General features: G+C 54.4%; 1 protein-coding gene across 1 annotated transcript in view; it reads right to left on the reverse strand.

The window, feature by feature from the left end:
* Positions 1–10,158: 10,158 nt before the first annotated feature.
* BTBD9 (BTB domain containing 9) overlaps positions 10,159–16,947 on the reverse strand; it is a 183,250-nt gene continuing 176,461 nt past the window's right edge. Inside the window, exon 6 of the mRNA XM_021716591.1 lies at positions 10,159–11,165. Coding sequence (XP_021572266.1) covers positions 10,968–11,165 — 198 coding nt within the window. The 3' untranslated portion in view covers positions 10,159–10,967. The remainder of the gene's footprint in view (positions 11,166–16,947) is intronic.

Below are 16,947 nucleotides of genomic sequence, written 5' to 3' on the forward strand. Positions count from 1 at the left end.
GCCCGCGCCCGGGGCTGTGGCCCTCGGCCACCCGGAACCCCCGCGGCCCTGCCCGGCCCGAGGACCGCCCCGGCGGCGGAGGGGCTGAGGCGGCTCCCGGGGCCCCGCAGAGCCCACATGTCCCAAGAGCACCCAGAAGAGACGGCCAGGAGGAAGGCCGGGGGCCGGCCCGGCTGGGGAATCGCTGCCGGCGAGTGGGTCTGGGACTACGGTGTCGCAGGACAGACGCCCACGGGAAGGCGCCTGCTCAGGCCAGGAGGACGGCGACAGTGTCAGAACCGCCGGCAAGGCCACGCCGGCTCGTCGAGTTCTCACGCCTGTGAAGTTCCCCGCATGGGGCAGGTGGGAAGGCCAGGCCGAGGGAGACGCCTGCGGCCCAGACAGCCGGGCAGGCACCGAAGGAGGGGCGCGTCTCGCCTGTCCGGAGTCCGTGGGGCCGTCCCAGTGGTGAGGTGGCCGCTCTGCCAGCTGCCGTGTCTGAGGAGGGCGCCACCGGCCGTCCGCCGTGTTCCGCGTGGGGTGCCAGACGCCGCCACCCTGCCGCTTGTCTCAGCCACTTCCTGAGCTCGGCCCCCTCCTTGACTCGCATCCTGGGTGCTTTATATTTATTTGGTCACGGTCTCTGGCTGAGGGGGGAGGCCAGCGGCGTGGGCTGGTCCTACCTTTGGCACTGGCCAGGGTCAGCCAGCACTGCCGGCTGCCCCCAGACTGGCACCTGCCATCTGGAACACAAAGTCCAAAACTTTAGATCCTTCAAACTAAAATAGGTGAAACAAGTAGAAGGTGCTGGAGGTTCTGAGGTCTCGAGTCGGTGAAGGGACAAAGCAATGTGTGGCCACTTAAGAAAGGGGTGTCCTTCCAAGTCCTGGGTGATTTATTGTGGGTACAGGAGGTGCAGGAGGACTCGGTCCCTGGCAGAAGAATCTTGGTGGTGGAAGAAGCTACAACTGCAGTCAGGCAAAGGTCGTTCCTAAAGTTTACCATCAGCCCTACTGAAGGTAAAGGACAGTGTTGAGGCTTGAAAACACTGAGGAAGAAACGTGGGTCCCAGACGTCCATGCAGGGGCTCAGTCAGCCTCGAGGTCTGTTCCTCAGGTGGGCAACCCCAGAACACCCTTGGACAGCCCCCTAGAACCGGATCCCCACCAGGAACAGACCTCCTCCTCCGTGAGCACCAGTGCCTGGGCCACGGCAGAGCCTGCCCTCATGCAGGCTGTCATCGCCGGGCCCAGGGACAGAGTCTCTGACCCCTCGGCCTCCTTTGCGGCCCCCTTGACCTCCCCAAGCTCAAGCTGCTGGGGCCCCAGGGCTCTGCTTGGGACGGGCTCGTCTCTGCATGGTCATTTCTTTCAGGCTCCTGGTTCTAAATGCTGCAGACACTGGTGACCCCAACCCTTGCCCCCAGCCCTGACCACGCCCTCCCTGGGGCTCAGGCTTCCCCAAACTGCTCTTGTGGTTCAGTTGTCCTCAGATGCTGGGTGGGCTGTCAGAATCAGACTTACCAAGCACACTTAAGGCGGACCTCTGGGTCCATGCCCACCCCTGAATCAGAACTTCTAAGGGTGGCATGGAGCGGTCACTTCATCAGGTTCCCAGGTGACTCCTGCATACCGCAGACCTTGAGAATGACTGTTCTAGCAGCCTTCTCAAACATGTAAAAACAAGAAAACCTCACACTTCACACCCCGAGCCAAACCTAAATTAACAGGTCATCCTGACTCATTCCGGTCCCCATATAATAAAACCTGACATATTTCCTGTGAGCTGGAACTCATGTTAAAAGTTTTGCTCTACTGATGTCTGAAGACAGGATATGATCTTTTGGCTTAGGGCCGTGTGAGGCCACTTGTGACATTTTCCTTTAAATACAAGCTGGGGTCTATGTCTGGCTCCCTGGCCTCCTGTCTTTGAAAAACCCAGCATGTCCGAAACCGCCCGCCTCCGTGTGCGCTGGCACACCTGCCCATCTGGAGGGCAAGCCTCCTTGGACCAGCCTCTCCTCTGCCTTTCCTCTCACACCTGCTCACAGTAACCCTGCACCCAGCCTGCACACAGATGCCTGCACCTCTGCTCCCAGCAGGCCACACCCTCCCACCCTCCACCTTTGCAGGGGACCCTCCCAGCAGTCGCCAGGGCGAGCCTGCTAGTGAGAGTTGGTTCAGGGCCTCCTCTGCTCGAACCTTCCACTCACTCCATCTGAGAGCCGAGCCTGCCATCTGGGGAGGATCCGCGGGGCCTCCCGCCCCACTCGCCCCTTCCCACACAACCTCCCCATCCCTCCTTCCCACATAGCTAGGAAGATTCTGCGCCCTCCTCCTCACCCCTTCCTCCTGGAGGTCTCCCCCAGGGACATGCTTCCCACCCAGGGCTTTTCTCAGCCGTCACTTCTGGAAGCTTCCTCACGTCCTGCCACGGCCCTTCCCTCTGTGCACACTGCCAGGCCCACATGACACGGAGGGAGGCATCCTTCCCCTGGAATATCAGCACCCGGAGGGCAGAAGAGGGCAGGCTGGGGTGTGTTCTGTGTTGACCCCTGCGGGACAGCGGGGGGGCGGGGACTGCTGAAGGGCGAAGCCAGTGCTCTCTGGACTGGGTTTTGTCTTGTTCAACACTGATGTCAGCCAAGTGTTGAAAACACGTGGCCACTTCTAGATGGTTGTAACATGGTAGCCTCACATTTGAGAGGGCTTGTGTGTAATCTTTACTCATTTTTTTTGAGTTGGAGTCTCACTCCGTTGTCCATGCTGGAGTGCGGTAGCACACTCATGGCCACCCCGGTGTTGACCCGCTGGGCTCCGGCGATCCTTCCGCCTCAGCCTTCCAAGTAGCCGGAGCTACAGGCACACACTATCACGCCCGGTTAATTTTTTTGATTTTATTGTAGAGACCAAGTCTCACTATGTTGCCCGGGCTGGTCTTAAACCTGCAGGCTCAGGCAATCCTCTCGCCTTGGCCTCCCAAAGTGCTGGGATTACAGGCTTGGGCCAGTGCGCCTGGTCCATGTTTACTCATTTTAAAAGGACACTGGAGGTCCAGCAGGGGAGAGACACTGGTTTGTTACGCTTATGGGAGGGTCACTGATGGCAGCGGGTTGGTGACGAACCTGCACCTCGGAACAGCACAACAGCTTTATAATCCAGCAAGTTAATTAGGGAAACTCCTATACAGTGTTTACAACCACATTCAGAGTGAGACTACATTGTCTTTAGGTTGCTTGGTTACCAGCATCCCATAACTCGTTAACTTGTTACAGAAAATATGCATATTCTGCAAAAACCAGCCTTGGCGAGAAGGGCTGTTCTCAGGGACAGGGGCAAAAAAACAACAACAAAAATACGCCAAATACAAGTCAAAAAGGCAATGTCTAAATAATTACCCACAAGGGTCCAGTTCAGGGGGTTAGCTCCCCTGACTCATCAAGTCTGAACTGAATTGCCAAGTGGCTACAACCACCAGGGGGGAGCTAACAAAAGAAACATGAAGTCGCGGGCAGGTCCCAAGGACGAATGACTCGGAATGGAAACACCACCTGGTTTCCGTGTGTCGACAGCTCAGTATGAGACCAGGGTCCGCGGGGCCTGAGAGCACCCAGTTTTCCGCAGGAGTCCTGGACCCCACATGGTGCCATCAGAGTTGCGAGAGACTCAGGCCCCGCCGTGGGGCCACAGGCAGAGAGGGCGCCGAGCAGGAGTTCAACAGCCAGCTGGAACCCAGGGAAGGGTGGCGGCAGCACCTGCGAGGGCCGTCGCCTCCCTCGCGCTTGTTCCGTGTCTCCCCCGGAGAAGCAAGATCAACAGGGGAAGTCGCCGTCAAACAGTCGTGGGCTTATCATGCAGACGACGACGATGGGGCTGAACTGAGAGCAGCAGCAACGACAGTGCAAGGACTCAGTCTCCAAGGCGACAGGGAATTTCTTTCCCACCAAAAATGGCACCCACTAGGCCATGGGTGGGGCGGAGAGGGGGATGGAGGAGGCAGAAGGGGATGGCGCTGCAGAAGTGGGGTCTCAGCATGGGCCCAAATCCCACCCCAGCTGCCCTAGCGCAAGCCCTGCTCCCCTAGCCTGGCTGTTCCGCATGAATGGCTGATGACCAGACCCCTCAGAGGACCATGGGAGAGGGAAGGGGCCCTGTTTGCTCAATGTGTCTGCCTCCCTGCAGGAGGTGGGGCCTGCAGGACCCCCTCATTGGTGCCCTGGGGCCTGCAGAGAGGGCTGGAGGCCAGTGTCCCTTGGAGGGTCTGGGGGTCGGGGGGCTGGCCCTGGCCTCGGCCCCCTGGGTGCTTGTCCCAGGGAGGGGGCTGCAGAGAGTGACGACGCAAAAACGGGCACAAGAAGTCACTTTATTCCTAAAACAAACCCACAGCAGCATTCTCACACAGGTGGATTTAGGCTTGTTCTGAACACACACAGTTGGTGTGTTTGCCTGCCTGGGTTGCTCTGCATCATGCTCACAAACGCTGCGTGTTCTGAGCAGCAACACTGCCCTGGGGGCTTCGCTAGAGTTCTGGACAAAGCTTCAGGAGCAGAAGCCCATTCCCACCCAGGCCTGCACGGGCTCCACCCTTTCTAAACCGCGGAGGCAGGGAGGCTCACATTCTCCTGTAAATACAGGTTAGCAGAAGTTTGGCAAAAATAGCTCATGGGCCAAGCTCTGAGGCCACCCAAAAATCTGTGCCCAGTCCACTCTCCTCTGCTTCCCCAAGGAGTGGAGTGGGGTGGCCCCAGGGACATAAGTACCTGGGAGAGTTTGCCGGGTAGACACCTGGCTGTTCCTCAGAGCCACAGGCCCTTTGAAGATCTCTGTAGAAGGTGCCCTGAGACCTGGCCGTATGGTCCTAGGAAGCTCCGTCCCAGTTGTGGGTTCCCAAGGCCAGGCAGTCCTGGCCCGGGCAGCCGGATATGCTCCCTGCTGTCCTCATGGGCAGCGCCTGCCCTGATGACCCTGAGGACAGCTGATGTGGAGACCCCATGGCCCTTGGGCAGGTCTTGGGTCTCAGAGGTAACAACTCCTGCAGCAGCTAGACAGGGTACTGCCCGACCCTCAGGCCTGGTGGGAGGAGGTGTGGGTGGGGCGTGATTTTGGGACCTTGGGGCTAGAAGCAGCCTCAGGTGCTGTGGAGGGGAAGCCAGGACAGCAAGCAGAGGTGAAGGCTCCAGGGAGCAGTCCACCTCAGCTCTGCTCAGACATTGCCCTTGCTGTTCTCAGCCATGAGGTCCTGGGGCTCACTGGGTGGCGAGCAAGCTATTTGGGTCAGTGTCATCCGTGCTCCAGGGCCCAGGCCCCACCTGGAGCTACCCAGCCTCTCCTGCTCACTGCCCACCTCACAAAGGGTGGCGCTGCCTTCTCTGCGCTGGACCCAGGGCCTCGGCCTCGACACCTTCCCGAGTGCAGCAGCTGCCTGCTGGCTTCCAAAGGTGGCATTCTTTAGCTGTCAGAACCCCAGTAATGGCCCTGGGGGAGGCCGAGGAGCCTCAGCCAGCAGGAGACAATAGTGGAGACAGGTGTGTGGCTTCTGGGGCCTCTGCCTACCCAGGCATGGCTATAAATACTCACGATGCAAATGGCAAATGCTCTGAGACATTTATCATAAATTATAGGTGATGATTGTGAGTCTTTAGGCCATGAGACCTCTGGGGAATATCTCAGTGCTTTAAAAAAAAAAGAAACTAAGCCGGGCTCGGTGGCTCAGCCTGTAATCCCGCGCCTTGGGAGGCTGAGGTGAGTGGATTGCCTAAGCCCGTGGGTTCGAGACCCGCCTGGGCAACTTGGCGAGACCTCATCTCTACAACAAATCAAAAATCAGCCGGGCGTGGTAGCGCGTGCCTGTAATTCCAGCTACTTCGAAGGCTGAGGTGGAAGGATTGCTGGAGCCCGGCAGGTGGAGGCTGCGGTGGCCGGGAGCGGCCACTGCACTCCAGTCTGGGCGACAGAGTGAGACTCCAACTCAAAAAAAAAAAAAAAGAAAAGAAAAGAAACTAACTTGTTGGGATGGGAGGGCCGTTCAGCCTGATTGTGGCTGGGAGCAGCAGGGGTGCTGGGTGGGATGGAGCACAGGGGCAGGGAGCGCTGCAGTCAGTGGAGTCACAGAGGGAGCGAATGACAATGCAGCCCCATCAGGAGTGACCCAAAGCCAGACAAGGAGGGTGCCTCGGCCAGGTTGGAACATTATGAGCAGGTATTACTTGTAGAACAACTTTCACTGGGTAGAAAGAGAACAGTGCCTTTCAAACAAGTGTGTGGGGGGAGCACTTCTATGCTCTTCCGTATATCTGCGCCCCAACCCCGCACTAGCCTAGCGGGAAGTCCTGGCTAGAGGGATGTGGTGGGCCATCCTCAGAGCTGCAGCCAACAGCCGGCAGCAAGGGCACAGCGGCCTCCCCCACCTGATGGAAGCCAGAGCCCTGCCAGGAAGACCCACTGAGTCCTCTTCCTCCTCCCCAGCCTCGCCTGGCACTGGGGCTGCTGGGTGTTACAGGCAGCTGGTCTTCCCTCCAAGCAGATCCTTCCTGCCCTCTTATCAGTCACTCTCTGCACGTGACCAAGGCCTGCGAGTCCTGTCCGGTGCCAGGCAGGGGGGGCCCACGTCGGGGAGACATGCACATTCTAGCTGCCCCACATGCTAAGCCGTTGCTTCCTTCTCTTCCAGAAACTCCTGAGCAAACACCAGGCACCAGGATGACTTCTAATTTAGTATCATAATAATAAAGCCCACAGTGGTACAGAACCATGAACTGCATTTTCAATTCCTGTGGCCACTAATGAGCACTGAACTCCTGCTGGAGATGTTGTCAGGATAAACATGCAGAATCGATGGCTTCGGCTGCAGGAGGAAATGGAGCACGGCCCATCACCATTGCCATCGTCGCCGCCCCATCCCGTCACCACTGCCACAGACGTGCCCTGTCCGGCCCGGGCCAGCCACCGGGCCTCACTCAGAGGAGCTGGTCACCGCAGAGGCAGATTAAAATAATAACACTGAAAAGCAAGCGCTAATGAGACGAAGCTCCTGGAAGGAGGCAAATTTAATTTTCTTCTCCCCTCTGACACCCATCTTCCTTGTCCAAAGGGAGGTCCGCGCTGGGGAACACTCCACTCTTCATTACCCAGTGGCCTCGCACACAGAACACTCTGCTTTTTATTGTAGACTATACCTTCCCCTTCTCCCTTGGCTCCAGAAAGGATAAGTGATTACGATTTTGTTATCTTCTAAATTAAAAAGAAGGGGAAGTCAACTGGGTCGGAGCCGTCTGCACAGCAGTTTGACAATCAGGTGACAGCGTAACTACTGAGCAATTTCTGCACAATTCAGAAGCTCATTTTTTTCCTAAGGAATCAGTCTAACAAACACATCCTACTCTTGCTGAAAATAATTTCTTTTCCCAACTCTTCTAGGAATAAAACACTTCTAATGTATTTGTCAGGAATCGACACTCCATTTAATAAGATTAAAAAAGTGACAATTTAAAGAGCAATTGAGAAGAGTCCCACATCCATCATGGCTCATGGTTCTAACTAAAGTCAGAAGAATAAAAACAGAAAAGCACTGAGAAAATGGTAACACAAGTGTCTGTGGGGAGCGGGGTTGGGTGGGGGAGAGTGGGTTTTCACAGCTGCTTCAAGTCCAAGGTGCTGGCAGCCAGCCCTGCCTGTACAGCTGCCTCGTGACTGGTGGGACACAGCCGCCTGCTCAGTCCACCCCAAATGGCCCTCCCAGGAGCTGCCAAAGGTAACTTTGAATTTTCCCCAAAAGTCCCAGGAGTTTTCTTTCTACTCTCCCCCAAAAAACTGAATAAAGGGAAGGGGTCTGGCGACATTCTACGCCTTTACCTGGGTGGTGGCTGCGAAGGTGTCATTTCCATTCCTTACTGAGGGAGCACCACAGTAAAGTGCCTGAGGTCACAGGCTCCCATCTGTCAGTCTCTGCCGGGCCTGGCCTCACCTTCCACCCCTCAAACCAGATCCCATTCCGGGCTGCTGGCATCCTTGGCTTGGCCGTGTCTCCTTCATACCCCTCCCTTCCCAGCAGAGTCAGCCTCCACCCTCTGCTGGGCTGAGGGCTCTGTGGGTGCCTGGGAACCTCCTAGCTGTGTGCCAGCCTGGACAGGCTTGAAGTTGTGGGCCATTTTGGTCCACATGGCTCCAGGGGAGAAGTCTTCCCTGGGACCAGCCAGGCTCTGGGGAGTTCCAGACCACCCGAGACTTCTTGGCTGTCCGTTCATGCCTGTTCCCTGGAGGGTCTTGCCCTGGTGTCTGTGTGACATACCTTGTCTGTGGCTGCCAGGCCCAGATGGGCATACAAAAAAAGCTCCTGCCCCAAGGAAGAAGGCCCAGCAGAAGGGGCAGTGCTCCCCTCACCTGAAAGGGAGGCAGACCAGACCGGTGTCCTGGAGTCTGGAGCAGGCTTCCATCCAAGCGTGGGGAGGAGAGCTGGCGGCCACAGCTAGAGGGGGAGGCCTGACCCCAGTCGACCCACGGACATCTATTGTTAGCACCACCCACTTCTCCTTCTCTTTACCTGATAATAAAGGCATCTTTAAAGTGCTGGAAAGGCCAGGTGCAGTGGCTCACACCTATAATCCCAGCACTTTGGGAGGCCGAGGTGAGAGGATTGCCTGAACCCACAGGTTCAAGACCAGCCCAGGCAACTTGGTGAGACCCCATCTCTACAATCAACCAGAAAATTAGCCAGGCATGGTGGCATGTGCCTGTAGTTCCAGCTGCTTGGAAGGCTGAGGCGGAAGGATTGTCTGAGCCCAGCAGGTCGAGGCTGCAGTGGTCAGGATCATGCCACTGCCCTCCAGCCTGGGTGACAGAGTGAGACTCCTACTCAAAATAATAATAATAATAATAAATAAAGTGCTGGAAGACAGGAGGGAGAGAGATCTAGAAGGTGCATACGCCAAAGGAAATCACCAGCAGGCAGAAGGGAGGAGGCAGGCCGTGATGCTGCCTCCTCAGACATGAAGCCTAGCAGTCACATGGTATATAGCTCCCAGAGCCCAGGAGGGCCCGGGGTCTGCAGATGGAGGGCTGGGAAACCTTTTCCCTGGGTCAGCAGCAGGCACTCCAAGGCCCGGGCCCCTGGACAGGCAATGTCAATGTTTACAAAGAAGCCCTTGGATAGATCTATCAAAACGTTTGAATTCTGCCCTTGATATGGCTGATCTGGCATCTCTGTCCCCTCCGGGCAGGGATCACACCACCTAAGGAAGTGCTGAGTGGGCAGCAGCTCTCTGGCTAATGGGTGACTAAGGGCTGGATGCTGACAGAGGCAGCGACCGCATGAAGGACCCCCACTGTGCGCGGGAGTCCACCATCCCTTACAGGAGCCTCCCTGCACTGTGAGATGTCTGGCACTCCAGAGGGCTTCTGCTCACTACATGGCAGGGGTGGCAGAAATCAGAGCTCAGGGGCAGCGGGAGCAGCTTAGCCCTGCAGCTGGTACCGCTCATGAGGACAGAGCACTGCTGAGATGGTGGCTTCTCCCTGGGGACCTGGGTGGCCCTCTGCTTTCTGCCATCCTGTATCCACACACAAACACAACCTTCCCATGTAATCACACAGTTTAATGCTGCCCTACTATTTCAATGTGGCTCAACCACTCAAAACAAAGTTAAACCAAGAGGGAACAGCAACCTACTAGCTCTCTGTACACTGCCAGCCCATGTTTCTTTCTTTGAGACACCAGAAAGCCCCCGACCCTCGTCCCTCCTACAAGCAGGGGCCCAGGACCCCGGGACCACTGTGCCACTGGTGAGGCTGCTGTCTGGGGAGGTGCTCAGGCTGGCGCTGACGGCGACAGGGCGGGAGTGCTGGAGACAGCGATCTGTACAGTCACCAAGGGCATTCGGCCCTGGAACAAAAATCACTGAGACAGAAACAGATCGAGCCACAGTTGTTAAGTGAGATCCTTTCGGTGAGGATCAGGAACAAAGCTTCTTAGGCTGCTATTCTGGAATTCCCAGTTAAGTAACAAGGCATGGGGGGAATCACAGGGTCCCTATCTTGCGTCCTGACGCTGCCTCTCAACTGGGTTAAGGGAAACTAGGGCAGGCTGGCCATGGCGGTCCCAAGCCAGTTGGGCCTCGCCACAACAGGGCATCTATTTATCTAGCAGGCTTCTGAAGGGTAAATTAGCAGCTGGTGTAGTAACTATTTCCTCGTCAGCCTCCCAAGCCTAAAGGCTGGATCCATTTCAGGAATGACAGGTTAATAACTCAGTGATGCGCGTGATTATTAACTTCAGTGTCCACAGATTGATCTGCTCAGTGTGTATTTGCTGAACCTCCTCAGAGGCTTTCCCTGCCAGCCCAGGTGCATGATGAGCTGCGCCTGCGTCTTGGTCAGGAGCGAGCCGATGGGGCTCTGCTCCCCCACGCGGAGCTGTACAAAACCAAGGAAGGGAAATCACAGCATCAAAAAGGGATTAAAACAAGTGATTTGCTGTTTGAGCATCTAAAAAGACCCGGAACACCTATGATTCAGCAAATGGAAAACAACCAAAGAAATAACAGACAATCCAGCTGTCAGGAAAGGGGTTCTGTAAAGGCAAACGCTGTTGAAAACCTGCTTCCTATAGGGGCCTCCAGGTAACAGAGGCCTCAAGTCCTCTACCTGTGCGGGTGTGCATGTGCCACCTTTGCATTCCAGCAGGGTCTATTACATTCTCCTGCTCCCTTCGCCCGGTTATATTACAGAGGTAGGGTGTTAATGGTGGACTTGATGAAGATTGAAGACCCATTTTCTCCCCCTGGAGACCAGTCTGACTTGAACAAATTGAGAACAAAGCAACCCCCTTCTGCCCTTGGAAGAAAACCTGTCTGTGTCCGCTTTTGTAGCCAGGTGAGTGGTCAGCTCCTCCCTGGAAACAGGGGTAGGGGGCACTCAACAAAGACCCCTGCTCAGGGAGGACCATTTCCTGCCATCATCTGGGCCCACCGAGTCACACCAGGCCCGTGGCTTCCTTTATTGGTGCTGTCGGCTGGGTGAGCGTGAGGTGGAGGCTGGGCTGGAGGGCAGCGAGCTGCTGCTGGGTGCCCGCAGGGCATGGGGGTCAAGCTGCTGCCCGGCTGGGCTGGCGTCCCCAGTCCCCGATTCCTCGCTGTTTTCCTCCTTCTGGCTGTTCTGCTGCTCTGGACACTCAAAGTGGACACAGTGGAACACCTGGGTGGGACAAGGAAAAGATCCCATGAGTGGAGGGTCAGCACGGCCCCAGAGCCTCCATGAGTTGGGAAACTGTCCTGCCCAGCTTTGGAGGGCTACCACACAGGGTTAGAGAAGTCCTTCCCTGGCCCAGACATCTGACAGCAACGAGAAGGATGCAAATGCATTTTGGCCAGTCAGGGAGTAAATGAGCCAGTGGTCCACAAGTTGCAGACACCACAACATGGATTCCCATAAAATGTTCACACTGGACTGCTCCATTTCTCTTACTTTTGTCTCATGGGCTCTTTTTAATTTTTTAATTAGTTTGTTTTGCATTTGGCTGTTGGGTTAAAAAGTCAGCAAGAGTTGACTGTGGTGATGGTTGCACAGCTCTGTCCTTTAATGATAGGTCCTCTAATAACATTTTGTTCTAACAGTGATGAGAAAAAAATTGATTCCCAGTCAGGGCCACTGTTTGTATGTAGTCTGCACATCCCCCCATGTTTGCATGGGTTTTCTCCGGTTCTTCCAGTTTCCTCTCATATCCCAAAGATGCACACGTGAGGTACACTGGCGAGTCTACATGGGCCCAATCTGAGTATGTGTGTGTGTGTGTGTGTGTGTGTGTGTGTGTGTGTGTGTGTGTGTGTGTGTGTTTGCATATGTGTGGGTATTAGTGTGTTTGTGTGCATATGTATGTAGGTGTTCGTGTATGTATGTATGGATATTAGTGTGTGTGTGTGCACATCCTATGATAGGATATGTCCTGCCCAGGACTGGTTCCTGCTGGGCACCTTGAGATGCTGGGAGAGGACATGGCCACCAGAGACCCTGAACTGCAATGACTGGGTAAACAATGATATTGCTTGTCTTTTAAATCATTCTTAAATGTATGGATAGCTCACATTTCTTTCAGTGTGTAATATTATGTTTTGGTCTTTATTTAGAAGTTTGGTGATATTTTTGTCACTGGAAATACACTGTAGGAGCTTCACTCTTGTTCACATGAATTAGCCTCTGGTAAAACTGGTTTCCTTTCCCTTAGAGTCATTTCCCTTAAAGTCAGTTTCTAAGAACCTAGCAACAGGTGTTAAGTGAGGACTTCCTGCATACTAAAAACCACAGAATTGTCCCCTTTAAGTGAGGTGTCTGGTATGGTGAGAATTATATCTCAGTAAAGTTATCAAAACAGCCAGCAGGTCACTTGTCTCTGACAAGGTCCTGACACACCATCTCCTGGTCCTGCGAGGGTAGAGCATGGACCAGGCCACACACTGTGCTAGAAGGGGACTTGGACTTTACGGGGCTCGGACTAGCCTGGTACAGGTGCCCTCGACTGGAGGAGCCAGCCGGCTGGCTGACGCTCCACTCCAAGAGCTAGCAAAACTTGAGTACCAGGGACTCTGTGCTAGCCACTGTGCACACAGGGCACACTGGGCCAGCGCTGGGCAGCAATGGTGAACCTGACTTGCGTGGTGAGCAGTGGGTACAGGACAAAAGGGTGGAGGGGCTGGTGGTCACAGCCTTCCCATGGGCCCCTTCCTCACAGTACTTGGGTACACAGCCTTCCACTGTAGAATCCAGTTGCCAGAAAAGATGCAGTGGCCACTGTGGGATTATACTGGAAAGGGGAATTCCATGCTTACCTTGCTGCATCACTATTTTTTCCATATTCCCACTTCAAGTTCACATTTCAAAATCTCCTAAGTTCCCATTTCAAAATCTCCTCTGCAGGCCAACTGAGGCCATGTGCTTTCCTGGTATGTCCAGTATTGGCTGTGGCCGTTTCCTTAGAGTGAGCTGGCTTCTGTCTTTGAAGGGCAGGCGCTCAGTCACTGTCCTGCCTCCTGCAGGCCTCACAGCGGCAGTGGCCCCAGGTAGTCTGTGTCTTCTTCCTTTTCCTCTTTTCCTTTCTACCTTTATTTATTTATTTTTAAAATAAAATCTCCCTCTTTGGGCCCATTGGCAGGCGTTTACCTGTCAACAGGCAGAGGGGCCTAGGTCACTGGGAGAGCCTTGTATGGAAATCTGACAATGATTTGGGCAGCCAGTTCTGCCTGAGCTGGGCAGGGTAAATTTGAAAACCATCCTCTAGGTGGCAACTATTAATCCACTCTTCTCCATCAGCTCCACATCCGGTCAGCTATCAAGACCATCTTCCGGTGGGTTCATCACTTTTCTAAGCACCAACCCAGTGACAGGCAGAGGCAGGCACCCGGCAGGCTCTGCGAGGGGCCAGGATCCTCATGGCTCCCCCTACTAAGCTCCTCGTAACTCAGCAAACATCGTCTTCTCTTCTGCAGTATGACAGAGTCACTCTCTGTCCCCATCACCCTGTATGATGGCAGCATTTTACTGGCCCTCCCTCCTCTGACACGGGAGCTCTTTATCCTGTCCCGTCATGTTCTGTAATCGGTTATTTGTGTAATCCCTGCTCTTGCTGCTCCTGTCAATATCTCCGGGGGCTGCTCCTCCGATCATCTGGCTGACACTAATCCTGGAATTGACTTACATTTGTCCTCCTCCTCATTACCTTTTCTCAAACTCTCCCCTCTTGTATTGAATGGTTTTTCTCTCCTTTTGCTCTTGCAAGGTTCTCTACAGTTCTGCTAATTTCCAGGCCAGCTCTTCCCACACGGGCCCTGCGAGCCTTGGGGCGCCTCCTCCCCCAAGGCCCCGCCCTCTCTGCTAGCCTCATCTAGGATCTGTCAGTTCCTATCTGACTCAAGGACCAAGGCTCAATTGTCCTTCCACCTGTGCAGGTTCTTACCCAGGAATAAACGAATCAATAAAAAACCCTGGATTAAGAAATAAAGCTAAAAAGATCTCAGCGCAGCCTAGGGCTGCAGTTTGTTCTTCAGAGCGTGCCTCTCACCTGAGGAGAGGTCCTGTATGCCATGCTGTCCCTGAGGGGCAGGTGGTCTCTGCTTGGTACTATGCTGGTCAAAAGCCCCGCAGACTCGCTGTCTGTGGTGAGCACATGATAAACGTTCCTGTCCTGACGTCCTGACTCTCATCAGTGCCCTGGTCCCATTGTTATTCCCATTTCCAGCTGAATTTATCTCTTGTCTAACTTGGGTGGCGTTAACTGCACAACTGTGTTTAGCCCATTAACCAATCTGTTTCCAAGTAATATTGCAAATGGCTGCTATTCCTAACACACCTAACAACACTGGCGGCCAATCTCAGCTGGCTGTTTCTGTTTCCTCACAAATATTTCTCCGGGAATCAACAGGAAAGAGTCATTTAAAAAAGACAAACAGATTTTGATTACAGACTGGATAAGACTGATAAGGGAAAGAAAAGTATTTATTTATTTATTTATTTATTTTTTTGAGTTGGAGTCTCACTCTGTCGCCCAGACTGGAGTGCAGTGGCCGCTCCCGGCCACCGCAGCCTTGACCTGCTGGGCTCCGGCAATCCTTCCGCCTCAGCCTTTCAAGTAGCCGGAATTACAGACGCGCGCTACCATGCCCGGCTAATTTTTTTTTTTATTTATTGTAGAGATGAGGTCTCGCCTGCCCAGGCTGGTCTCGAACCCGCGGGCTCAGGCAATCCACTCACCTCAGCCTCCCAAAGGTGTGGGATTACAGGCTGAGCCACTGAGCCCGGCTAAGAAAAGTATTTTCTGGAAGGGACAGGGACTACAGAAGGTGGTGCCACACAAGGCAGCAGGGTCAGGAGAAATCATAACTTTTCCTCCCTGACACCATGGAGTTCCTGGTAGGCTCTTCGAGTTAAGGGGGCCCGGAAGCCCCAGGCAGTAACTGCCTGCTGTGCTCCCAGTGGCTCTGCAAGGAGCCAGGGGACTCAAAGCCACTCCCAGCCTGTGACCCTGGAATCCTGACTCACTTTAATGTGGGCCCCTGGGGGCATCTCCATGAAGCCACACAGACTCTGCCAGGTTCCAAGACAACAACACAGGCAACACTGAATTTTAAGTCACAGTGTGGTGAAGATTTTAAGTGAGAAAGAGGGTTTTGTAGAGAGATGCTGAAGAAGGAGGCCTGCGGGGTGGGGTGGGGGGGTGGAGATCAGAGCCAGCAGGCTAAGGGCAGCAAGTCCAGAAGGCACAGGCCTCTGTGCACCAAGCAGAGTTGGTGCACGTCACATGCAGCAGGCATGGCTAGAGGACAAGAGCCTGCACGTGTGCATGGGAATAGAAGGTGCATATGAGTCTGAGGTTGGAAGGCGCATGCATGCATGCCACAAGGAGGCACCTCCCACATGCTCACTGGCCGAGGTCCCAAGCCCCCCACAAGGTACATGTCCAGTGAGGCCAGTGCTGCCAGCAGGGAGCCCCTAGGGGGGAAGGGACCCAGCCAACCTGGGAGTCTGGGAAGACCTTCTGGAGGAGGAGACCTCTGCGATGAGTCTGGAAAGATGAGTCAGAAAGAAAAGGCGGAGGAGGCAGAACCTGGGGTGGCAGGAAAGAGGAAAGAAAAAGGGTCTCCTGCCAAAGGGTGATGACAGAGAAAGGCAGGCCTGGGAAGCCTGGAGTGCAGGAAGGTGTGGGCAGGTGGGGAGTGGGGGTAGTGCAGGGGACCAGAGGCAAAGCCCAGTGGGTCAGGGTGAGGGCCTGGCCCAGAACAGGGCAGGGAGCCTGAGACTCTGAACAAACTAATATTTCTTAAATTTCAAAAATATTACGGCCAGGCATGGTGGCTCACACCTGTAGTCCCAATACTTTGGGAGGCTGAGGTGGGATAACTTCTTGAGCCTAGGAGTTCAGCCTGTGGAGAGAATTTGTCCCTACAAAAAAATTAAAAAATTAGCTGGGTGTGGTAGTGTGCATCTGTAGTCCCAGCTACTCAGGAGGCTGAGATGGAAGGATTGCTTTAGTAAAAGAGGTTGAAGCTGATGAAGTAAGCCATGATTGTGCCACTGCTTTCCAACCTGAGAGACAGAGTGAGACCTCGACTAAAAAAAAAAAAAAAAATTCAAAGGGAATATGTGTTTGTGGTGACAAATTCAAATAATGTAAAGTGTTTTACAACAGTATACAACAACAAGCCACATGCGAGCCTGTCAGGAACACTGGCTCCTTCACTGGTGGCCATGCTGTTGGGGCTGGGTGTGAAGCTGCCTCTGCCTCCTGGAGAGGAAGGAGGATGCATGCCTGTGCTCTTTTTATGCAGAAACAGAAGGAGGGTAGTCACAACAACAGCTTGGAGGAGGTTGTCACTACAACTGGGAGAGAGGGCAGGGGGGTGGTGGTGGCACCTGGACAAGTGCCCCTGCCTCTGCCCCTCCCGCCACATTCACAAGATCCTCGCCACTTCCTTTTCTCACCAGGTACCTCTGGGCCAAGCCCTCAGCCTCCCTCTGCTTGGGAGCTCCTATGATTCAATTTCTTTTCTCCAAACCTTCCCAAGACTGCAATACCCTCAGAAAGGATGTGACCAAAAGTGGATGAGGCATGCCGGGAGAGACACACTACTGATTTATGCAAAACCATTACTCCGGTCGCCACATCATTTTCTCGTCCCCTTTTCAGCAATCATGGATCCCATTAGCCTGTTTGATTGCACTGCTCAAAAGGGGCACCTTCGCTGAACCATCTTCAATGGCCTCTGTATCTCTCCCCCGGGAGGAGCTGGCTAATTTGGAATGTAGCCGTGTATATGAATCCGACACAGCCTTAGTCACAATCCGGGTATCCTTTTTTGTAGCTGCTGTTTATTATCACTTTGCCTTGCATCTCTGGGAGCCATAACTCTCGACATGTTTGAGATAGTCTGGGGTGTTCTTTTCTCCGTGAACCCTGGACAGGATGTACATAAACGTACCAGCTCTTTCT

The sequence above is a fragment of the Carlito syrichta genome, unplaced genomic scaffold (genome assembly GCF_000164805.1).
Source record: "Carlito syrichta isolate Samal-C Ts95f unplaced genomic scaffold, Tarsius_syrichta-2.0.1 Scaffold308847, whole genome shotgun sequence".
In the NCBI taxonomy this organism is placed as follows: domain Eukaryota; kingdom Metazoa; phylum Chordata; class Mammalia; order Primates; family Tarsiidae; genus Carlito; species Carlito syrichta.